The sequence below is a fragment of the Trachemys scripta genome, chromosome 7 (assembly GCF_013100865.1).
Source record: "Trachemys scripta elegans isolate TJP31775 chromosome 7, CAS_Tse_1.0, whole genome shotgun sequence".
NCBI classification, from domain to species: domain Eukaryota; kingdom Metazoa; phylum Chordata; order Testudines; family Emydidae; genus Trachemys; species Trachemys scripta.
In genome coordinates, this window is record NC_048304.1 from 120957529 (window position 1) to 120983445 (window position 25917).

General features: G+C 45.4%; 1 protein-coding gene across 1 annotated transcript in view; it reads right to left on the reverse strand.

The window, feature by feature from the left end:
• CFAP58 (cilia and flagella associated protein 58) overlaps positions 1–25917 on the reverse strand; it is an 81488-nt gene that overhangs the window by 7403 nt on the left and 48168 nt on the right. Inside the window, exons 14-15 of the mRNA XM_034776875.1 lie at positions 6192–6311; positions 1981–2114 (exon numbers count right to left, since the gene is read on the reverse strand). Of these exons, the coding sequence (XP_034632766.1) occupies positions 1981–2114; positions 6192–6311 (254 nt within the window). The remainder of the gene's footprint in view (positions 1–1980; positions 2115–6191; positions 6312–25917) is intronic.

Sequence of the window (25917 nt, forward strand, 5' to 3'; positions counted from 1 at the left end):
ACCACTACATCACCCTCAACCAAGTATGTCCTCGCACCAATGATAAGGATAGTTTACAGTCTCAAGGCTCTTAGCAGTAATGAATGTTTTTTTCTCATCTATAGCAGGCTAGGAGGTCCACCCCATCCTGGTGGATGCAGATCTGGGCACACTGATCCAGACATGCATGACTTCCAGGATTGCAATGACCCTGCCTAGGTGCAGGCCTGAGACCTGATCAGTCTCTCCCCGCCCCCCCTCCCACACACATACACGCTATATTAAACCAGCCTTGGGTGAAACTCAAGGAGTTCATCACTAAAATTGAAAAAAAAATGTTCTGCTGCTGATAAAGCACCCCCACCTCAAGAATGTCCCTAATGAGAATTATAACCACCAAGGCTGTAAGGTAGAGACACCCAGGCACTGGGAAATTAGGGAGGACACAGAAAGAGACTCAATAAATGGTAAAATAAACTCTGACCAGCGTTTTTATGCTGATCATCTGCATAAACAGAGGAGGTGACAACTAAGTTACAATTTAGGCATGAAAGATACAAATATAAAAAACTTGGGCAGGAAGGAGGACACACAGGTGCCAATGTGTAATTGGTTACAATTTTTGTTATCTAGGAGTGTGGGATAATGTGATAGGTTGTAGGGGGTAGCTCGTTTTAACTATATAATGAAATTGAAAAACAATGCTCTTTGGGAACCATTTCCGGACTGCAGTTCAACATCAAGCTGCTGGAACTCTGATCCCTCTGCACGACCGTCACATGCAGAGGCACTGCCAGGAACCCCCAGATGAGTGGATCCTGACTGGCCGTCGGGAGAAATTTCTCTGTGTATTGGGAGGGGTGAGCATAAGAGATTTGCTTGTTATACATATTCTGTGTGTGTTGCTACTACATAGATGTTTAAAGCACAGCTGTGTAAGGCTCGTTCACTGGGAAAAGGTCACACAGATCTGTAGAGCTCAGAGCCCCGTGGGAGAGAGCAGGTTCGTAAATTGACCAGGTTTCTACTGGAGCCCCGTGGGAAAGAGCAGATGTCTTACACTCCAAGCCCTCGGTAGGGAGAGGGTGATGGTGCCTAAATTGACCGGGTTACGCCTTGAGCCCTCAGTAGGTATAAGTAGGGTGCCCTAGATTGTGTGGGTAACATAGGAATTAATATGACAGCCTTAAAAATAGCTCCAGCTAGTGTAACATGCTGCTTTGCATCTGCTGAGAGATTCAGACCAAAGCAAACATATCACCCCAATGCTCCACTCGATACAATTTGCTCCCTTCCCAATATCAGATCAAATTCACAGGCCTTGCAGTGATCTCCAGATAGCTCAGTAGGATGGCCCTAGGCTCTCTCAGAAGTCACCACAATTATGACAAGTTTCAGAGTAACAGCCGTGTTAGTCTGTATCCGCAAAAAGAAGAACAGGAGTACTTGTGGCACCTTAGAGACTAATAATAATAATAAATAATAATAAATTTGTTAGTCTCTAAGGTGCCACAAGTACTCCTGTTCTTCTTTTTACAATTATGACAGGTGATCTTTGTGAACCATGGAATTGTTCAGTTGTGTTAGTGGGGGGACAGTGCTTTCTTAGTGCCTGACCCATGATTACGAATCCCGTCCTAATGTAATAGCATTCACACAGTAACATCCATCCCTAAAGCAGCAAATATACTATAAGTGTTGCCATAAAAAGGAGACTAGAGAATGGAAGAACGGGACAGAGAAAGGAAGAGGAAGTTGGAATCCAAATGAGGAGATGGGAGAAAAGAAAGGGAGGAAGAGGAACATGAGAAAGAAAAACATTTACAGATTTTTTTAAAAAACTTCTAGAGCTGCTCAAGGAGAAGAGGGAAGAATTCAGAGTACCCAAACTTTTCTGCGTTTATATCTTTGTAAGGCACTCAGATGCAACTGAGGTGTGCTGTGCCTAAGGATGAGGGTTAGCTGGAGAGACGGATCGCGAGAATTAACATTATTCCTTACTTGGTCTGCTGTTCCTTGCGTTTCTGGGTTAGGTATTTCTTCTTCACATTCAGGAGTTCATTGCCGAGTCTCTCTATTTCATACTTGTACTCTTGACTCTGTGACTCATACATGTTCAGTTCTGAAGACAAAACCTAATCAACCAAAAGCAAAAAGTGAGCTTCACAGGTTACGTCTGTCACACACTCCCTTTTCCCCTATCAGATAAAATCTCTGCCCACCTGAAGGCAGTTTACAGAGTTAAAGCTACACCGCATATCTCACCAAGCATCTTTTGAGTGACACTAACAACATTTACTGTAGTTCTCTACCTTCCTGGACCCAAATGTGAACCAAAGACCCAAAACAAGGAGCACAGACAAATAATTAAGCAGGGAGTTTTAAAATGGCATAGGATCCACCTCTTTACCAAAAGTTATATTTTCCTAGCATTTCAGTGTCTTGATTATTCATTTCTGATGTAAATAATTTACAGCAGTGAAAGTAAGGCAAAGGCATATTTGTGGGGGTTGGAGAAAACTGTGGCTCTTAAAATGAAAGTTGTCCAGTTTAATGAGGGAGAGCGGAGGGATATAATGTGAGCCGGACATTTCAAAATGCCTTTCAATGCTTGCAGCTAGAGTTGTGCTTTCTATCTTTACTAATCAGGAGAGAGCTGGCCGGGGTCTACACTTCCAGGGAGTAGAGCAAATGTTACTCTGGAATCTTTCTGCCATCTGCCTATACCATTACGTCATTAATGTTTCTAACTGAAGGACGATTTTAGACAGTTGAAAAGTCATCCTCTTCTACTAGCATTAATGTCCTTCTGTTGTGCACCCTTTCAAGACATTCATAAATACCTGTTTCATGCAGACATTACAAGACCTGCCTCATCACAAGCAAATAGGAACTTTAATATTGCATTTTTGTTCAAGAGGGCCCACTGTATTATAGAATATAATTAACTCCACATAAGCAATATGGCATCATGCAATACAATTATTGGCATGATCCTGATCCCATATAAATCAATTAATTTGGAAATAGGGTCATGCCAAATGCACTTTCCTGCTGCAGGAAGAAGAATATTGAGACTAGTCAAAGTTTGGAGAGAGTCGGGTATTTTCTATGATGCAACTTTGTTTATTTACAAGAAACATATAAAGTCCTGCTTCTCCAAACGCAGGAGGAACCAAGAACAATAGGAGCAGTTTTTTAGCTTATAACTAAGGCTACGATTTAGTCATGGAGGTCACAGCAGTCATGGATTCCGTGACTTTACCGGACCTCTGTGACTTCTTCCATGTTTAGCTGTCAGCAGCTAAAGTGGGGGCTGGAGGTTGCCCTTCTGCAACAGCTTACAACTGCAAACTGGAGAGCTGGAATCAGGACCCGCAGCCCCTGCCCTGTGGTTTGCAAGGGGTGGGGGGACTGCAGCCTGGCTGTGTGCCCCAGCCCCACGTTTTCTGCTGGGAGCTGCAGCTGGGGTCACACGCCCCAGCCCCATGGTGGGAGCTGCATCGGGGGCTGTGTGCCCCTGCCCTGCAGCATCCCTGGACCATGTGCCCCCTCTTGGCTGCGCCCCCTGCTGCGGCCGCTAGAGCCGGGGGTCTTGGTCTGTCAGTCCCCCCCTCACCCATCGGACTCCATTCCTCCCCCTATTTAGGAGGACTCCATTCCTCCCCCTGTCCTGTTATTTTTAGTAAGTCACGGACAGGTCACAGGCTCCATGAATTTTTATTTATTGCCCGTGACCTGTCTGTGACTTTTACTAAAAATAACAGTGACCAAATATTTGCCTTACTTATAACCCCAAGCCTCCTTAGTCGGCAGACCCAAACATTCTCTCTCTCATTTTTTCCAGGGTCACCCTGTGCTCATTGGCTACTGCTTGGCTTTCTTGTTTTTTGCCTCTGCCTCGCTCACTTTCTGTCCTCAGTCTCTCCCAGTTGTTTGATTGTTCTTCACACACACATACACGGACACACCCCTACCCAAAACAACACTCAGCAAAAGCCCGTGGCTGGGTTCACATACTCCTTTTGTCTTAAGTGGGGGCTAATCCTTACAATAATAACGACCACAGTACGCTTCGACAGCAGAGGACCATAGCGCCGAGTGTCCGTGAGCGCTCTGTACAGCTTTATTCCAGGCATCTAAGAGTTCCACAGGGTTATTAATGATCTGGTGCAGCCAGGTTAAACAAAGGCGACCACGGGAACAAGGGAAGAGCCCTACATTACATATAAGTAGAATTGCTTCTCATTATCACACCTTCAAAAAGTTTTCCATGAGGCAGCTCTTCAGAATCAGGAAATCCTGATTTCTAGTGACAAGGGGTTAAGATAGATTACTCTTGTCAGCCCTGTAATAAGACGTGAGACTAAGGTACACGTAATGCACTTTGAGAGAAATAACAAGGATTTAGGAACAGTTTCCACTAGCATGTTAAAAGGAGTATGAAAATGGTTTTGACTCACTTATTAGAAGATCTCACTCATTTAAGAAAAAATGAAATTAAGCCTCATGTATCTGTAGTATCTAAAAATGTCCACGTGGATGAGCGTTTAGACGTAATATGCTGTACATTAATATTCTAATTCCACTTTCATTTCTTCTTCGTTTAATGAAACAAATAAACATAATATTACTAAATTCTATTCTCGGAATGCTTAGGAAGCTTACACATTAGTAAAACCACCTCCATGTGTTTTCCCCAGCAGGGAGGCTATGAATATTATTATGGACTTTCACACAGAAAGCACAGTTAACAGGTAGCACTGGCATTACAGAACACTGTATTGTAGGTTGGAGAAATGTCATGTAAGTGCTCGTCAATGTACCTACAATAACATGTACAGTTCTGTCCACTTCAGAACCAAAATACCATTGGAACAAAACCAAGGGAAGTGGTGGATTCTGCATCTGTTCAAGTCTTCAAATCAAGACAGGATCCCTTTCTGGAAGATAAGCTTTAGTGAGACATAGGTTACTGAGCTCAATACAGGGATAACTGGATGAAATTCTCTGCCCTGTGCTAGACAGGAAGTCAGACTAGATGATCCAATGGTCTCTTCTGGCCTTAAAAAATCTATGAATCTATGAAAAAAGTCAATTTCAGAAATTGAAACACTTTCCATTAGCCTCTGAGGGCAGACCAATAAACAGGCCCTATATCTTGTCCAAGTAAACCTGTTGAGTTAGTAATATTTACACAGCAAGCTATTCCTGGACTGAAATACAAGGTGTTCTTTCACAGATTTATTTGGATGAAATGGAGGATCTACTTATTGATCTGCCCTCAACGGCTAATAGAAATGGTTAGGTTTCAGACAATTCTTAGAAAGGATGCTTCTCAACTGATGGGCCAGTCTTTGCTTGTAGAGACATTTTATAGCAATTCTTCATCTTTGACTCTCGATATAGTGGGTCCTACTTGTCCTCTTAGACTTGTATCTATTGACTAATCAAGCTGAGTATACCCAGTTATTTTAATCTTTCCTAGTAAATCAAAATTTTCAGCCTTTTTCCATTATTGCTATTCCCCTCTGAACTCCTTTCTTCATCCTGATGTCTTTTTGGCACTGAGGTGGGCAGATCTGTGACTATTAGGCCAGTGTTTCACAGAGAATATAGGGAAATGTTGAATTATTCTTTTATGACAAACATCAGAAATATTTGTTTAGGACAAGACAAGACTCGCAAATGAAGAAAACTATGCCCATTCCTCATAGTTAAAAGGTCTTTGGCATCACAGCTTAGTGTGGAATATGGATGCATAAAAAGCTGAGAGGAAACGGCTGAACTGCTAAATAACTGTATAGCCAAGTAACTATACTGGCTATCACAGGAAAACGAGGTGTCTTTTGATACGCAGCTATAGTTTAGGAAGTGTCCTATTTTAAAGAGTTTGTTCCATTTTCCCTGACATTCTTTCTTATCTTTTCTCACTTGCTATCCACCTTACTGCACTCCAGTATTATTGTCCAGGCTGCACAAAAGCCGTGAAAGCACTGTGAAGAATTACAGTATTCTGAAAAACCCCTGACAGTGAAACATTTTTAACTTCTTGCCCCCCCTACCCAGAGATTGAGGCTCAGTTTCTCGGCACCAAAAGACTCCTTGGGAAGACAGACTTCCCTGTGCAAAGCACTGATATAGTCCTACAACCATAGCAGCCCTTCAGATGGACTTCCTTTCTGATTAATCCCATGAAGGGTATCTCTTACTTTCAGTTGCTTGGTCTTCTCTCGGAGTGTGTGTCGGTAGAGCTGCAACTGTTCTGCCGCTTCGGGCCCAGGCTGCCGGGCCAAGATGTGCTTCAGCTCTACATACAGCTTTTCCTTTTCCTAAGAGACAAGATAAGCAGAACAACAACCGTTCATAAGTGCTCTTCTTTGCCACCACAGTAGCAACAGGACAACCTGTATTTATATCAACGCAGCTGAAAGATGCAAGTAAATCTAGCAGCTATTTGCAGAAACAAATCTGCCTGTGTGTCAGGGTATGTCTACACTACGAAATTAGTTCGAATTTATAGAAGCCGGTTTTATTGAAATCGGTTGTATACAGCCGATTGTGTATGTCCACACAATAAAATGCTCTAGGTGCTCTAGTCGGCAGACCGCGTCCACAGTACGAGGCTAGCGTCGACTTCCGGAGCATTGCACTATGGGTAGCTATCCCACAGCTATCCCACAGTTCCCGCAGTCTCTGCCGCCCCTTGGAATTCTGGGTTGAGATCCCAATGCCCGGATGATGCAAAACAGTGTCGCGGGCGGTTCTGGGTACATGTCGTCAGGCCCCTCCCTCCCCCGTCACAGCAACGGCAGACAATAGATTCGCGCCTTTTTATCTGGGTTACCTGGGTTACCTGTGCAGACAACATGGAGCCCGCTCAGCACAGCTGAGCTCACCATCACCATATGTCCTCTGGGTGCCGGCAGACGTGGGACTGCATTGCTACACAGCAGCAGCTGCTAACTGCCTTTTGGCGGTAGACGGTGCAGTAGACTGGTAGCCTTCATCGGCGATCTGGGTGCTGGCAGCCGTGGGGCTTGCCTTTTGGCAGTAAATGGTGTATTATGACTGTTAGCCGGCCTATTACAAGTCGGGTCATCGCACGTTAGCAGAGTCTTCCCTGAGCAGCAGCTCGTGCAATAGGCCTGAAGACCATCGTCATACACCGCCCCGTATTTGCTGCCAAGCACCCAGAAAGATGCCGAGGGCTATCAGTCACGCTGCACCGTCGTCTTAAGATGTAAAAAATAGATTTTCTCTGTATTCATTTGCTTCCCCCTCCCTCCGTCAACAGGGTTTTCAGTTTAATCTTTGGGGGGGACCAGTCTGTGACAGTTGTTTGTGTCTCTCCCTGATGCACAGCCACCGTTCTTTATTTTAATTCCCTGTGCCTGTACGCCATGTCGTCACTCGGCCCCCCTCCCTCCTTCCCCTAGGCCGTCAGATACTACGTTTGCGCCACAGCTCGAGCCGAGAAGCGGTTCGCGCCTTTTCTTTGAATTCTGGGTTGAGATCCCAATGCCCGGATGATGCAAAACAGTGTCGCGGGCGGTTCTGGGTACATGTCGTCAGGCCCCTCCCCCCTCGTCACAGCAACGGCAGACAATAGATTCGCGCCTTTTTACCTGGGTTACCTGTGCAGACAACATACCACGGCAAGCATGGAGCCCGCTCAGCTCAGCTGAGCTCACCGTCACCATATGTCCTCTGGGTGCCGGCAGACGTGGGACTGCATTGCTACACAGCAGCAGCTGCTAACTGCCTTTTGGCGGTAGACGGTGTAGCATGAGTGATAGCCGTGGGGCTGGCAGCCGTAGTGCTGCATTGCACCAGCCCCTTGCAGGCGATGGTATATTATGACTGGTACCCATCGTCGTCGTACTGGTATGGCTGTCAATCATGGCCACCTGGGCAGACATGCTACTGTTTCGATGATGACGGTTACCAGTCATAATATACTATTTTCTGCCAATTGCCCAATATTGTCTGCTAAGCACCCAGAAGAGGCCGAGGGCGATGCTGGGTGCTGGCGGACGTGGGGCTGGCAGACGTGGGGCTGCATTGCTACACAGCAGCAGCCCCTTGCCTTTTGGCAGATGATGGCATATTATGATTGGTACCCGTCATCGTCATACTGGTATGGCTGTCACTCATGCTGCAGCGTCGGCTGCCACCTTAAGATGTAAAAAATAGATTTGTTCTGTGTTCATTTGCTTCCCCTTCCTCCGTGAAATCAACGGCCTGCTAAGCCCAGGGTTTCCAGTTTAATCTTTGGGGGGACCATTCTGTGTGACAGTTGTTTGTGTTTCTCCCTGTTCCTGTACCTGTACGCCATGTCGTCACTCGGCCCTCCCTCCCTCCCGCCCTCCTTCTCCTGGTCCATCAGATACTACTTTCGCGCCTTTTTTCTGACCAGGCGCCATAGCTAGCACTGGGATCATGGAGCCCGCTCAGATCACCGCGGCAATTATGAGCACTATGAACACCACGCGCATTGTCCTGGAGTACATGCAGAGCCAGAACATGCCAAGGCGAAACCCGGACCAGGCGAGGAGGCGATTGCAGCGCGGCGACGAGAGTGATGAGGAAATTGACATGGCCATAGACCTCTCACAAGGCACAGGCCCCAGCAATGTGGAAATCATGGTGTTACTGGGGCAGGTTGATACCGTGGAACGCCGATTCTGGGCCCGGGAAACAAGCACAGACTGGTGGGACCGCATCGTGCTGCAGGTATGGGACGATTCCCAGTGGCTGCGAAACTTTCGCATGCGTAAGGGCACTTTCATGGAACTTTGTGACTTGCTTTCCCCTGCCCTGAAACGCCAGGATACCAAGATGAGAGCAGCCCTCACAGTTGAGAAGCGAGTGGCAATAGCCCTGTGGAAGCTTGCAACGCCAGACAGCTACCGGTCAGTCGGGAATCAATTTGGAGTGGGCAAATCTACTGTGGGGGCTGCTGTGATCCAATTTGCCAGGGCAATGAAAGACCTGGTGATAGCAAGGGTAGTGACTCTGGGCAACGTGCAGTCAATAGTGGATGGTTTTGCTGAAATGGGATTCCCAAACTGTGGCGGGGCCATAGACGGAACCCATATCCCTATCTTGTCACCGGAGCACCAAGCCACCGACTACATAAACCGCAAGGGGTACTTTTCAATGCTGCTGCAAGCCCTGGTGGATCACAAGGGACGTTTCACCAACATCAACGTGGGATGGCCGGGAAAGGTACATGATGCTCGCGTCTTCAGGAACTCTGCTCTGTTTCGAAAGCTGGAGGAAGGGACTTTCTTCCCGGACCAGAAAGTGACCATTGGGGATGTTGAAATGCCTATCGTGATCCTTGGGGACCCAGCCTACCCCTTAATGCCATGGCTCATGAAGCCATACACAGGCAGCCTGGACAGGAGTCAGGACCTGTTCAACTACAGGCTGAGCAAGTGCCGAATGGTGGTGGAATGTGCATTTGGACGTTTAAAAGCGCGCTGGCGCAGCTTACTGACTCGCTCAGACCTCAGCGAAAAGAATATCCCCATTGTTATTGCTGCTTGCTGTGCGCTCCACAATATCTGTGAGAGTAAGGGGGAGACATTTATGGCGGGGTGGGAGGTTGAGGCAACTCGCCTGGCCGCTGATTACGCGCAGCCAGACACCAGGGCAGTTAGAGGAGCACAGCAGGGCGCGGTGCGCATCAGAGAAGCTTTGAAAATGAGTTTTGTGACTGGCCAGGCTACTGTGTGAAACTTCTGTTTGTTTCTCCTTGATGAACCCTCCAACCCCCCCCCCGACCCGGTTCACTCTACTTCCCTGTAAACCAACCACCCCACCCCACCCTCCCCTCCCCTCCCGCTTGCAGAGGCAATAAAGTCATTGTTTTTTCACATTCATGCATTCTTTATTAGTTCCTTACAGAGGTAGGGGGGATAATTGCCAAGGTAGCAGGGATGGGTGGGGGAGGAGGGATGGAAAAGGACACACTGCATTTTAAAACTTTAACTCTTATTGAAGCCCAGCCTTCTGATGCTTGGGCGATCATCTGGGGTGGAGTGACTGGGTGGACGGAGGCCCCCCCACCGTGTTCTTGGGCGTCTGGGTGACGAGGCTATGGAACTTGGGGAGGAGGGCTGTTGGTTACACAGGGGCTGTAGCGGCGGTCTCTGCTCCTGCTGCCTTTCCTGCAACTCAACCATACGCTCGAGCATATCACTTTGATGCTCCAGCAGACGGAGCATTGCCTCTTGCCGTCTGTCTGCAAGCTGACGCCACCTATCGTCTTCAGCCCGCCACCTCTCCTCTCGTTCATGTTGGACTTTTCTCATCTCCGACATTGACTGCCTCCACGCATTCTGCTGTGCTCTATCAGCGTGGGAGGACATCTGCAGCTCCGTGAACATCTCGTCCCTCGTCTTACGTTTTCTCTTTCTAATGTTCACGAGCCTCTGCGAAGGAGAAACATTTGCAGCTGGTGGAGGAGAAGGGAGAGGTGGTTAAAAAAGACACATTTTAGGGAACAATGGGTACACTCTTTCATTACAAGGTCGCATATTTCGGCTTGCAGGCAGCCATCGTAGGCCACAGTGTTTTGGCTTATTTAACCTTCTTAACATGCGGGAAAGGTTGCAAACAGCAGCGCATTTCCCATCTCAAGGATGAATTGGGTTGTCCATTTAAAATGGGGTTTCAATGTAAAAGGAGGGGGCTGCGGTTTCCCGGTTAACATGCGGCACAAACACAAGTAAACCACCCCCCCACACACACACACACACACGATTCTCTGGGATGATCACTTCACCCCTCCCCCCCACCGCGTGGTTAACAGCGGGGAACATTTCTGGTCCGAATAGCAGGAACGGGCGCCTCTGAATGTCCCCCTTAATAAAATCACCCCATTTCAACCAGGAGAGCTTTCTGGAGATGTCCCTGGAGGATTTCCGCTCCATCCCCATACACGTTAACAGACTTGCTTGCTTTTTTTTTGTAATGTTTACAAATATTTACAAAGTTACACTCACCAGAGGTCTCCTGTGTGCCCTGAGGGTCTTGGGTGAGTTCGGGGGTTACTGGTTCCAGGTCCAGTGTCACAAACATATCCTGGCTGTTGGGGAAACCGGTTTCTCCGCTTCCTTGCTGCTGTGAGCTACCTACAGTACCTCCATCGTCATCTTCCTCGTTCCCCGAACCGTCTTCCCTGTGTGTTTCTCCAGTGAGAGAGTCATAGCACACGGTTGGGGTAGTGGTGGCTGCACCCCCTAGGATCGCATGCAGCTCCGCGTAGTAGCGGCAAGTTTGCGGCTCTGCCCCGGACCTTCCGTTTGCTTCTCTGGCTTTGTGGTAGGCTTGCCTTAGCTCCTTAATTTTCACGCGGCACTGCTGTGTGTCCCTGTTATGGCCTCGGTCCTTCATGGCCTTGGAGATCTTTTCTAATACTTTTCCATTTCTTTTACTGCTACGGAGTTCAGCTATCACTGCTTCATCTCCCCATATGGCGAGCAGATCTCGTACCTCCCGTTCGGTCCATGCTGGAGCTCTTTTGCGATCCTGGGAGGACTCCATGACGGTTACCTGTGCTGATGAGCTCTGCGTGGTCACCTGTGCTCTCCACGCTGGGCAAACAGGAAATGAAATTCAAACCTTCGCGGGTCTTTTCCTGTCTACCTGGTCAGTGCATCTGAGTTGAGAGCGCTGTCCAGAGCGGTCACAATGAAGCACTGTGGGATAGCTCCCAGAGGCCAATAACATCGAATTCCGTCCACACTACCCCAATTCCGACCCGCAAAGGCCGGTTTTATCGCTAATCCCCTCGTCGGAGGTGGTGTAAAGAAACCGGTTTAAAGGGCCCTTTAAGTCGAAAGAAAGGGCCTCGTTGTGTGGACGTGTCCAGGCTTAATTCGGTTTAACGCTGCTAAAGTCGACCTAAACCCGTAGTGTAGACCAGGCCTCAGTCTCTGCCTTGCTAGCCATAAGGTATTTAAAGTTGTTGTGATAGCAATGGGATAGCTCATTAAGAGAAACACCCAGCTAGTTCATACCAAGAATTAAATATTCTTAAACACTGTCATCAGCAAACCTGCTTTGGCACAGAGAGTATAAAACAGAGTCACCAGAAATGTAGTCAAGGAGAAAATTACTTACCAGTAATTGTGTTTATTGTGGTCCCCTTCTCCCACCCCCATCACATTACATTAAGGGATATAGCTCCACCCACCTGGAAGTAAGGAGTCAACAAAACTGTCAATCACGGCCTATATAAAAGAACCAGCCCACCCACTTTCTTCTCCAAATAGAATCCCGCAGAGCAAATAAATATGGAAGAAAGCCAAACAAAACACACCACTAACTGAGAGAGCCCCCAAGGGGATGTGGGAGGAAAGGAAAATTAGGGATGACTATGACAAACACAATTACCAGTGAACAATTTTTCCTTGTCATATGTCTCCTCTTCCCACACATTACAACAGAACCTATGCGGTACGTGGATGTAACAAGCCATAAGTTCCCAGAGGAACTCCATGGCCACTTGTGGCTTTCAATGCTGAAACGCTGCTTCCAAATATGGTTTAAGGTCTAATTTATTTTACCTGAGTTAATACATGTATTAGGTGAAGTCCATATCATGGTTTTGCACATTTCAATGTGGCTAATGCTTCACCACTCTCAGTGATGGGGCCACCTGTCTAGGTTTTCCCAAGATCATCCCTTTTTTGAAGAGGCTGTCCTGGGACATTTGTAAGTGTGCTCAGTACACGCTACCAGCTGTTCAGTTTTACGGGCATGGGATCATCCTGGATGTCCTGTTTTTTTGTACCTCAGAGATGGCAACCCAACCACTCAGACTGAGATAATTATTATTATTTAATATAATCCTCCTCCTAGAAAAAAGACAAAGCAGGCATCTGAGTTTGTTAGATAATGAGAAAGAATGATCCCCCTTCTGTATGCTGTGAGTGTAGAAATGTTCTTTAACCAGTGTTGCCACTTCTCTCAATACTTGGTGTTTTTCTGGGTGCCCTGCTCCTGCAGTAAGGTGATTATGAGAATTTCAGAGATTATTTAAAAAACAAGTTTCTAGCCCTTGTGGTTGAAGAGAAAAGATGGAAAATGTGTACATCTAAAAGGCTCAAAAACAAAACGCAAATAAAAAAACTTTGGCTTAAAAATGATATTTTTTTTTAATTTCGTGATGATTTTGGGGGGCCTGACTCACAATTTTAACACTTGAGGTTGGAAATACTGCTTATCAAATGAAGGCTGGGAATTGGGGCTATCAATTAATTGCAATTAACTCACGCCATTAAATAAAAAAAATAATCGCGATTAATCGTAGTTTTAATCGCACTGTTAGACAATAGACTCCCAATTAAAATTTATTAAATATTTTTGGATGTTTTTCTACATTTTCAAATATATTAACTTAAATTACAATATAGAATACAAAGTGTACAGTGCTCACTTTATATTATTATTTTTATTACAAATATTTGCACTGTAAAATGATAAAAGAAATAGTATTTTTCAATTCACCTCATAAAAGTATTGTAGTGCAATCTCTTTATTGTGAAAGTGCAATTTACAAATGTAGATTTTTTTTTTTTTTGGTTACATAACTGCACTTAAAACTAAAACCGTGTAAAACTTCAGAGCCTACAAGTCCACTCAGTCCCACTTCTTATTCAGCCAACCGCTAAGACAAACAAGTTTGTTTACATTTGCAGAAGATAATGCTGCCCTCTTCTTATTTACAGTGTCACCAGAAAGTGAGAACAGGCATTCGCATGGGACTTTTGTAACTGGCATTGCCAGGTATTTACGTGCCAGATATGCTAAATATTCGTATGCCCCTTCATGCTTTGGCCACCATTCCAGAGGACATACTTCCATGCTGATGACACCCATTAAAAATATAATGCATTAATTAATTTTGTGACTGAACTCCTTGGGGGAGAATTGTATGTCTCCTGCTCTGTTTCACCCACATTCTGCCATATATTTCATGTTATAGCAGTCTCGGATAATGACCCACCACATATTCATTTTAAGAACACTTTCACTGCAGATTTGACAAAACACAAAGAAGGTACCAATGTGAGATTTCTAGGGATAGATCCAGCACTCGACCCAAGGTTTAAGAATCTGAAGTGCCTTCCAAAATCTGAGAGGGATGAGGTGTGGAGCATGCTTTCAAATGTCTTAAAAGAGCAACACTCCGATGCGGAAACTACAGAACCCTAATCACCCAAAAAAGAAAATCGGTCTTCTGCTGGTGGCATCTGACTCGGATGATGAAAATGAACATGTATTGGTGAGCACTGTTTTGAATTGCTATAGAGCAGAACCCATCATCAGCATGGACGCATGTCCTGTGGAATGGTGGTTGAAGCATAAAGGGACATATGAATCTTTAGCTCACCTGGCACATAAATATCTTGCGACGCCAGCTATGACAGTGTCATGCGAATGCCTGTTTTCACTTTCAGCTGACATTGTAAACAAGAAGCGGGCAGCATTATCTCCTGCAAATGTAAACAAACTTGTTTGTCTGAGCGATTGGCTGAACAAGAAGTAGGACTGAGTGGCCTTGTAGACTCTAAAGTTTTACATTGCATTCAAAAATAAGACAGGGGGTTTTGTACATAATTCTACATTTGTAAGTTCAACTTTCATGATAAAGCGACTGCACTACAGTACTTGTAATGGGGGAATTGAAAAATACTATTTCTTTTGTTTTTTTACAGTGCAAATATTTGTAATAAAAAATAAATATAAAGTGAGCACTGTACATTTTGTATTCTGTGTTGTAATTGAAATCAATATATTTGAAAATGTAGAAAACATCCCAAAACATTTAAATAAATGGTATTCTATTATTGTTTAACAGCGCAATTAATCGCACGATTAATTTTTTTAATTGTGTGATTAATCACGATTAATTTTTTTTAATCACTTGACAACCCTACTTGGAACCCTTGAAGTGCCTTTGGAAGGAAATGAAGGACAGAGGAAAGACAAGCAGTGACAAAATGCCATATTGATTGGCCCATCGGTAATGTCAGAGGCAGTTAAGGTGTCATGTAGGGAAGGTGATCCAGGAAGTGAATGTCAGGACCAAGACATTCATCTTGGACATAGCTAAGATCCTGTTAGACACAGGACAAGAAAGAGTGTCGGTGTCTTCATAATGCTTCTCCCACATGGCCACGTTCCCCCAAAAAGCAGAAATGCACAAAGGAGCAGGAATTCTCCCAAGAAGGTCCATCAAAGCCAACCATCTTGTTTTACTTCAGACTGGTTGTGATGGGTTAGGTCACAGAAACCCCCTTGGGACTGCCACCTGATGTGCCTAGACTACCTATGAGCCTGTTTTCCCTTTTGAAAATCTTGGTCTTAAATAATGATTATTTATTCAGAGGCACCCCTTATAAGTTTTTATCAATGCCTAGCAGAAAATACAAAATCATCACTGATAAAGTTTGCAGATGACATAAAGTTTGGGGGAATGGTAAATAATGAAGAGGACAGGTCACTGATACAGAGTGATCTGGTTTGCTTGGTAAGATGGGCACAAGCAAACAATATGCATTGTAATATGGCCAAATGTAAAATTATACATCTAGGAACACAAAATGTAGGCCGCACTTACAGGATGGTGGAATCTATCCTGGGAAGCAGTGACTCTGAAAGAGATTTAGGGGGCATGGTGGATAATCAGCTGAACATGAACTTCCAGTGGGATGCTGTGGCCAAAAGAGGTAACACAGTCTTGGTTGTATAAAAAGGGAAATATCAAATAGAAGTAAGGAGGTTATATTACTTCTATATTTGGCACTGGTGCAAATGCTACTCGAATACTGTGTCTAGTTCTGGTGCCCACAGTTCAAGAAATATGATAAATTGTAGAGGGTTAAGAGAAACAAAGAAGAATGACTCAAGGATTGGAAAACATTCCTGATAGTGATAAATTCAAGGAGCTCAATCCGTTTATTTTAACAAAGAAAAGATTAAGGGATGACTCGATTACAATCTGTAAGTACATACATGGGGAACAAATAGTTGATAGTGGTCTCTTCAGTCTAACAGACAAAGATCTAACAAGATCCAATCGCTGAAAGCTGAAACTAGAGAAATTCAGACTGAAAATAAGGCATGCATTTTTAACAGGGAACATAAGTAACTACTGGAACAACTTACCAAGGGCTGTGGTGGACTCTCCACTGATGGCAATTTTTTAATCAAGATTGGAAGTTTTTCTAAAAGATATGCTGTAGTTCAGAGAGGAATTTGATTTAGGGAAGTCCTCTGGCCTGTGCGAAACAGGAATAGACGATCACAGTGGGCCCTTCTGGTCTTAGAATCTATGCAGTGCTGTGATTTTTTTCACAGAACAACTCCTCTGTAATCAGGCAGCTCACTGTAACATGAACTACAATTTGCACATGCAAAGCATTACATGGAACTTTCATTCTGCTGCACAGAGTTTCACTATGTCTCTAAGGTGGCTTCTACCATTTTTTTGTTACTTTGGGTTCAAGCTTTTTGTACATTTACAAAGCAACAGCAAATGAAAAAATGATCTTGTGAAAACCACACTGCTCTGTATTAACATTCCATCCCTGCATGTATCACAGATTTGTATTTTGGGAGAGTGTACTGGTAATCTGGATAAATATGGAGCAGTTGATGGATTGAAGGTCTTATGTGCAATTGTTTTCCAATTTATTTCTCTCCTAACCCACTACAAGGGCCAACCAAGCTCTTCAAACATTGTGCAATGGGGTGTATAATAACCCCATTTAGAGACAAAGCGTGCAATTCTATTATAAAGAGAATCTATCTTATGCAACAGAGACTCATTAGCTGTCCAATGTGTATTGTCTCCATAATCCAGCAGTGGCAGAACCAGCTGTCTTGTAATGCATATCCTGTCCTTCCTCGCTAAGCGCTGTCCATCTCTTTTATATCTAGTCAATTAATTTGTCACTGGGTTAGAAGCACCATATGTCAGGGAAACATCAAAAGAAAATCCTGTATACTTAATTCTTTCCTCATCAGCAAAAGTTTGTATTCACAGGTTGATGCTTCTAAATATTCTAACATTTTAGCCAAGGAGGCAACAAAATGTGACTTGTGTATCACATGTTATGGTGTTTACCTTTCAAATTACTTTAAAAATACATACAGCTGGAATAAATTTAAGTCAGTATACGAAGTATATCTGATACTATCAGCAAAAGTGGTGCAGTTATCCCCACGCGTACATATTTGGGAATGCCTGGAAAAACAAAGCAGCATAAAATAACTGAGAAAGAACCTTGCATTTCACAATGCCCAGTCGGGGTGAGGGGATGGATGAGCTGAGGAATATGCAATGTAAACTACACATGGGTATCTCCTAGGGCCAGTGCAGTCTGACACATCAGTAAGTGGTATTCAAAGGAAGGCTGCTTTCAGTTGTGATTTTCCTGTACTGCAACCACTGAAGATGGCTCCCTGCTGCTGTTTGGACAGTGGCTGAAATTTACCCCCTCCTTAGTCTTCAGGGGTGAACCAAGTGGAGATGGGGCAGACAGAAATCAACCCTCCACCTAGAGGAAGGCCACAGGGCTGCACGCAGATGGTATTCCAACCGAACACCTGGAGTAGAAGTTAAGACCCCTCACACCCATTATGCATGGGTAAGGCTACAATTTAGTCACGAGTATTTTTAGTAAAAGTCATGGACAGGTCATGAGCAATAAACAAAAATTCACAGCCCATGACCCGTCCATGACTTTATAAGCATCCCTAGCTAAATCTTGGGGGGAGGGAGGGAAGAGGGCTATTGGTTGGGGGGGTGCCCTGGAGGAACCTCTGCTGGGCGGATGCCCGGGGGGCTGCTGCTGAGGGGGGACGGGGCCAGCATCTCCTGCTGCCAGGGGCTGCTTATCAGCGGCTGCTCCGGCCACCCTGGGACAGCTGGCGGGGGCCACCGACAGCAGCTACTCCTGGGGACTACTGCTGGGAGCCTCTGGCAGCCCCATGTAGCCTATAGCAGGAGGTCTCAACCTTTTTCTTGCTGAGACCCCCCTCAACAAGCTATAAAAATGCCAAGGCCTGGGCGGGGGGCAGGAACTTGGGGCTCCGGGCCGGGGCATAGGCATAGTTTTACTTCTATTTGGGGGGGCAAGAGCTGGCAGGGCTCGAGCCAACTCTGCACAATGGGGTCCAGGGAGGGAGCACCACCTCCACCCCCTGACTCACTCAGGAGGCCAACCAGCCTGTCTGGGCTGTGGGAGGATGCAACCAAAAAAATATAACTCAATGGGGGTCTCGGTTCAAAAAGTTTGAATACCGTTCAGGGTGGAGGCAGGGAGTAGCTAGGGGCTGTGTGCAGGCAGGGGAGTAGCTCAGGGTGCAGGGAGGGGGGTAGCTCAGGGTGCAGGGAGGGGGTCACTAGGGGCTGTGTGCAGGCAGGAGGTAGCTCAGGGTGCAGGGAGGGGGTAGTTAGGGGCTGTGTGCAGGCAGTGGGTAGCTCAGGGTGGAGGCAGGGGGTAGCTAGGGGTTGTGTACAGGCAGGGGGGGTAGCTCCCAGTGCAGGGAGGGGGTAGCTAGGGGCTGTGTGCGAGCAGGGGGTAGCTCAGGGTGCAGGGAGGGGATAGCTAGGGGCTGTGTGCAGGCAGGGAGTGGCTAGGGGCTGTGTACGGGTGGCTGGGTGCTCCCAGCGCAGTTCCCAGCTTCAGCGGGGAGGGGAACAGGGCTCCCAGCTTCAGCCCTGCACCACTCCCGGCTTCCGGGCGGGTGGGTGGGATACGCCGACTTCAGCCCCGCTCCGCTCCCAGCTTCAGCGCTGGAGCTCAGGACACCGGATTTCAGCTGTGGGACTCCGCAGCCGCCCTGAATGGGCTCGCAGACCCACAGGGGTCTGCAGACCCTCAGTTGAGAACTGCTGGCCTATAGGGCTAGCCTGCTTGCTTGCCTATGTATATCTTTTCTTATGGACATTTTATTTTCTGATGGGTTTGATTATTTGTTTTATTATCATAGATTTATAGATTTATATTAAAGCATTTTGGCTGTAACGCAAGGGACCTACAGGCCACATCCTGTATGCTGAGTTAGGGCAAAGTTAGCAGCCATATGTCTGGGACCTTTCACCCAGGATGCAAAGTTAGCAGGCACATGTTCGGGACTTTTCACCTAGATAGGTGGTGATGAGCTAAAGCTCATATATGGCTACGATCTTTAACATAGATAGATAAAGGATGCTTGAAGCAGGGTGGCATAGGGGGAATTCCTAAGTTCATAGCCTCTTTAAATTTAACAGGTAAACCACAAAGAAAGAACCAAAATAACTAGGTAGGACGGAAATAACAAATGTGAGAATGAGCTCATGTCATTAATATGTATGTATATGTCATCGGTACATACAAACAGTCCAGCCTATGGAGTAAGTGTCCCCTGACATTTTGTGGGTGAGGAAACTAAGTTTGAATATAGAAGGAGGGCTCAAGCATTCAACCTCTATAAGAGAGGTGACCCACCATGCCAAGAACGTTTTTTTCTAAGGTTCCTAATTTCTAAGCTTATGGGTTCCCGAGTTTTGAGCTTCAAGGCTTCTTTGTTTATTAGGGCTGGTCTACACTGGGGGGGATCGATCTAAGGTAGGCAACTTCAGCTACGAGAATAGCGTAGCTGAAGTCGACGTATCTTAAATCGATTTACCTCGCGTCCTCACGGCGCGGGATCGACGGCCGTGGCTCCCCCGTCGACTCTACTTCTGCCTCTTGCTCTGGTGGAGTTCCGGAGTCAATGGGGAGCGCGTTCGAGGATCGATTTATCGCGTCTAGAGGAGATGCGATAAATCGATCCCCGATAGAACGATTACTACCCGCCGATCCGGGTAGTGAAGACATACGCCTAGTCTATTAGTCTGTTAGTTCTTAATTGTAAGTTTAAGTCAGTTAGTTAATAAAACTCTAAGTTAGCTTCAAAAGCTCTTAGCTCTGTAGCTTCTCCTAAGCTTTGCACCTCCCACTCAAGAATTGAGGAACTTGGACCTGAACTCTCTTGGCATGCCAGAGGCGAGGCTGGTCCTTTGTCTCTCACCACCAGGTTATCCAGGAAGGGTGTAAGTATATTAACCAAAAGCTTTATTGTATATTATATCACACGTATCTCTAAAACAACATTACTGCATTTGTAACTCTAATTATTTTACCATTTAATTACTATTTAATTATTATTCCATTTATCTCCATAAACGTCGTTAAGTCTACATTTGTCTCAGTGTAAGTGCCCTGTCAGACATCCCGAGAGTCCTTGCAAACTCTGTGTAGCCTGATTCTTGGACAAGAACCTTACTATCTTCTGACCAGATTAATTGGCGAGCCTATAACCCATATTATCCAAATTAATAATATTAACTTCCTAAAATCAAGCACACTGGTCTCCGGGACCAGCCGCACCAGCCACTGCTCAGGCAGTCCTCGGGGCTAGCTGCTTGGGCAGCCCTGGGGTCAGCCACACTGGCTGCCGCACAAGTCATGGAGGTCGCGGAAAGTCACGGAATCCGTGACTTTCTGTGACCTCTGTGACAAACACGGAGCCCTATGCCTGGGTCATGGGACACATGATCCATGAAAGTGCAGACCCAGTAAACCCTTCCTTGTCCCATGACAAACTACCCCTCCATGCCAGGCTGCAACTATAACACACAGCTGCACAGGTACTTGCTTGCCATAAGTGGCAATACCCCTGCCTATTGAGGAGGTGAGAGAAAGATCCACCAGACTTCCCATTAATTCACAGAGTTATTGCTGCTTGGCTTTCATGACTAGGAGGAATGGAAGTTCCTCTAGCTCAGAGCGAGGCCCCAAAAACGGAAGTCTTTATACAGTCCTTTGTGGGCAAAATTCCCACCAAAGTCAGTAGGAGGCTAGAGCTTTGTTCCAGGATTGGGCTCATTGTTACAAGTGGCTCTGTACCGTTAGTGACGCAAGCGAATACACAGCTACGGCAAAGTGATGAGCCCACATTCATTGTGCGTAAGCAGTGCACATTGGGAGTCTCACATTAGGGGTTGGAATCATTCTCCAGGAGTTCCGAAGAGGATTTCAGTGCCTCTTTGGTAGCTGCTGTATAATTTGTGTAAATAAAAATCTTATCAGTCTGAGATTTGTTTTCCAGGAGAGCTCAGAGGAGCCCACAGATCTGCCTTTAGGCTGTATTCTGACAATATGTTTCTGTGTCTCCAAGTCTCTCTCCCATTTACTCTCCTGCTTTTTATTTCCTTCCTCTGCATATGAACTAGCTGCTGCATTCCCCTGGCCACCTTACTCTGCAGTTGCTGAGTGAGAGGAAATTACTTCTTCTGTAGAGGTCTGACTAGGTATATGGCAAGTTCCAAGGGACTGATTCTTCAGACTCCCATGGTCATCAATTTACGCACTCTGTGGTCAGGCAGAAGTACCTTACCAAGCACTAAAGATATGTCTAGATCCGCGCTGGAGGTATAATTTCCAGCTCAAGGAGACATACCCAAGCTAGCTCTGATTCAACAAATGCACTAGAATGTGGCCATGGGTAGTGCGAGCAGTGGCAGGGGCTAACCTCCCCAAATACGAGCCCAGGGTGTTGGATGGGACTGTATTCAGGGGATCTAGGCCCTCCCACCACTTATGCTGCCACATCTCCACTTCTGTTTTTAGGCACTAGTTTGATGAGAGCTAACGCGAGTACGTCTACTGGAGCTGCAAATTACACCCTCCAGCTCAAATGCAGATGCCCTCTAAGGGCTTGTCTACACTTACAGCGCTGCAGCTGTGCCATTGTAGCACTTAGTAAAGGCACTACCTACACTGATGGGAGAGCTTTTCCCATCGCCACAGTGAATCCACCTGCCCAAGAAGTAGAGAAGCCCTCCAGTCAACGTAGCACCATCTACACTGGGGGTTAGGTTGCTATAACTGTGTTGCTGAGGGTGTGGATTTTCCATACCCCGGAGTGATGTAGTTATACCGGCATAAGCTGGCAGTGTAGACGAAGGCTACGTCTGCTTCACACAGTAGAAATTACAGCTGTCGAAAACTGCTCACTTTGCTCGCTCTTCTCATGCAGAAAAGACTATCAGTGACTGATACCTCAGCCCTTGTATTCCCAGAGTGCCACTCAGCCATTACTTCAGTCACAACCGAATTCCTCTTGGAAGTGGTAGTTTGCAGCACAGAAACCAGTAACTGGGAGCAAAGTGCTGTGTTCACTTAGATGGCCTTTTCTTACCCACTCAGGATGCTGGCAAACTCCTGAAATGACCCCAATTGTTAGTTAGCCCAGTGTATGATTTTGAACTAGAGGTGATCAATGATCTGACATCTAATGAAGATTGGGGAAGGGATAGCTCAGTGGTTTGAGTATTGGACTGCTAAACCCAGGGTTGTGAGTTTAGCCCTTAAGGGGGCCACTTAGGGATCTGGGGCAGAATCAGTACTTGGTCCTACTAATGAAGGCAGGGGACTGGATTCAATGAGCAGTTCTAGGAGATAGGATATCTCCATTAATTTATTTTATTTTATGTATCTGCAGCAGAAATACACCAGAAAACCCCCAGTTCTCTCATAGTAGCAGTGTGGCCTTCTGGTCAGATATTTCAACAAATGTGACTACTATGGCTGCTACACATCAACAGCCTTCTCAACCAGCTCTGCAAAAATCCTATTACGCACCCAGCACTCTCCCTCACGCCAAAAACAACATTTCAATCTGATTAAATTTCCTTTGTGTTTGTTCCTGTCTCTAGCAACAGGAGCGCCACAGCCGTCAGCAAAAAGAAAATAAAGGAAGACTGAGCTGTAAAGCAAAAATATGTCATTTACTGTACCTTACCATCTCCCAAAACACTTAACCAAACTGGAAATCCTCATTTTAATTAGTAAGGGGTGAAAAACAGCACAGCAGCTCTGCAAGTGTATTGCAGTCGGACATGGCTTTGCTGAAGAAAACACTTAGTCAACATGCCACGGGGGGGTTCTTGTTTATTGGCATTATAACCAAAATGTCAGAGCTAGGCTGAACTCTAGAACCATTTTGTTTATGATGTCATGGAGTAGCACAGCCTCTTAGACAGGATGAAATCCCCACTGTGAGATATTAAATAGGTGGCTAGAATCTGGTTTAAAATAAGACTATATATCGTCATAGTCATTTTCCCTTTATAAGCAAGGTACTTTTTTTATATAATACAGTAGTTCTTGGCTCAGGATGTCTATGATTAGGAGTTTTATGAGGCATATGAGAAATTAGCATACGGTAACCTTCACGATTTTTGTAACAATAGAAGCACTTCGAGCTATGTGCAATATGAACTTTCTCAATAAACACTTTTCAAAGGCTCTTGCTCTTTCTCCTTGTCTATTTTAAATATGTCAAACACCTTTGCAATTGGCAGCTGTCTAGAATAGCCTGCATTTATATCATCAGGTAGACCCTCTTTTAGCAGTCTTGGGCAAGATTTTCACAAACTAAAACTAAATCAGGCTTGAAACATAACACTGAAGTCCCTCCACAACGCTCACCTGGATGTCCTGCAAGGGGCTGCAGGGAGCTGCCCGGATGTCCTGCAAGGGGCTGCAGGGAGCTCCTCGTTAAAGGGTGCAACCAAATTGAAGGGAAGATTGGCATGATTTCCCTGCCTTTGCTGGAATTTGCACCACTCAGGACAGTGCTAAATTATCCCTGCCTGAGATGATTTATCCCTCCGGCTCATAAAAATGCTTCTGAAGAGCAAATTTGTTTCCCTTGGAGTGGAGCAGATTGCACCAAAATGACTGGCATTTTCAAAACAACTTAATGAGGGGAAAAAATACCTTGGAGCCTCTTATAAGGTCTTCAACCTCAACCCTTTCTCCCAGTGACACAAGTTGAACACTACATTATCACTGTCTTTCAGGAACAAAGTATAAACATTTCCAGCAAAAGTGCAATTGCTTCCTATACATTTATTTTTGCCAGGTGGTGTTACCTGTTTCTTTGGGTGTGGGTGAAAAAGTTGTTTTGTTCAAATGGGAAAACAAATGTGAGAGATTCTCTCTGCTCCTCTACCTGAGAGCTCAAAGTTCTGTGACACCAGGTTTATAAGGCTAAGGGAGCGAGGAAATTACATAGAAGCCCCTTACTAAAATATTGACAGCATTTCTCTGATTGCCAGATTGTCAGGGAGTATAAATCTGTGTAGCTCTGTTGATGTCAATGTTTACCCTTGTCATGGCAAAAAATGAAGGATTAATGATCACTTGTTCTTTTATATATGTTCACAAGGACAAAAAAAATTGAGATTTGGTGCGCTGTTCCTTGAAACTGAGAATTATAGTGAAAAGACATGGACTTATTTAAATGTTCTAGCTGACTTCAAGGTCCTCGCAACTTACCCAAGCTTTGGTTGAACAGAGTTCTAAACAAACTTCTGTTTCATCTTCTAGGGATCTGTTTTAAAATATTTTGTAGGATGGCTAGAAAAGGTTGGTGTAGATCCCATCAACAAGGAGTCTAAATATTCTAAATGAATAAATCAGAAAGGTAGACAGTGTGATACCTTTCACTGGGCTAATAATTATTATACACAAGCTTTCAGGACACAAAAAGTCCCCTCAAGTGAACATCAGCTTGACTCGAAAGCTATGGCACTACAACTTTGGTTTAATGATGTAATGGCTCTTATCTAGCTGATTGCAGTCTAACTAGTCCCACTAGCAGACAGACTTAGCAAAGTTCTGGTATGAATGAAAGCTTAGTCCTGTAGGCTCAAGCAACAGAGTAGGACTTGAGAGACCTGGGTTCTAAGTCTACCACTAATCTGCTAGATAATATCAATGGGAGTTAAGCACTTAACATGCTTAGGTGCTTTTGGGAAATCCCACTAGGTAATTTTAGGCATCCAAACAGTTTTGCCAATATGTTCCTTAATAGCCTGAGTCCCATTGCCTTTCTATGGCTACGTCTACACTACCCGCCTGAATCGGCGGGTAGAAATCGATCTCTCAGGGATCGAATTATCATGTCTCATCGGGACGCGACATTTGATCCCCGAATCGACGCTTGTACTCCACCAGCGGAAGTAGGAGTAAGCGCCGTCGACGGGGGAGCCACGGAGGTCGATTTGCCGCCGTCCTCACAGCGGGGTAAGTCAGCTCCGATACGTCGAATTCAGCTACGCTATTTGCGTAGCTGAATTTGTGTATCTTAAATCGACCCCTCCACCCCGTAGTGAGGACGTAGCCTATGAGACTTAGCCTAAACCTCACAGAAAACCAATGGGACTTAGGCTTCTAAGTGCCTCAGTCACTTTTGAAAATATTGCTTCTTGAATATGTATTTTATAATTCCAGTCAGGGGTGAAAGTAACTTAAAGGACTTACCGGTTCTCTGGAATCCTTAGGAGGGGCAGGGCCTCAACCGGAAGAGGCCTGGCCTCTACCCGAAGAGGCGGGGCCTTTAAATCCCCGGGCGCTTTAAATCAGGGGCGTACCGGCTTACTTTCACCTCTGATTTTAGTCCTCTCTTAAGCCTACAAAATACCTGTCTAACAAGTAGCAAAACCTCCTTGCCTATGCCAAATATCTTACTGAATGAAGAGCTGTCCCCTGCAAGTCTGTGGAACCACTGAGAGGCAACACCACACCAAGGCATGCACATGGCAATTCTGAGACTATTGATTTATAAAAAAGAGCTTCCCCTTCAGTAACTGTAACTTGAACTAAAATCTGATGTGCACTAACAGCTCTTAGCTTTTCCGGTGTGTTTACGAAGAATGCGGAGGAATACTACTAAAGAGAGGGAAAACAATGTGGTCCTTATTGTCAAGTAGAAGCAACTGCTGTGCCCACAGAATATGTGCTCGGTTATGTTATGTTTTTGAACTATGAACTCCCACGTGTCCAATTTTAAAGACATCAGGCCATAAGAGATTTT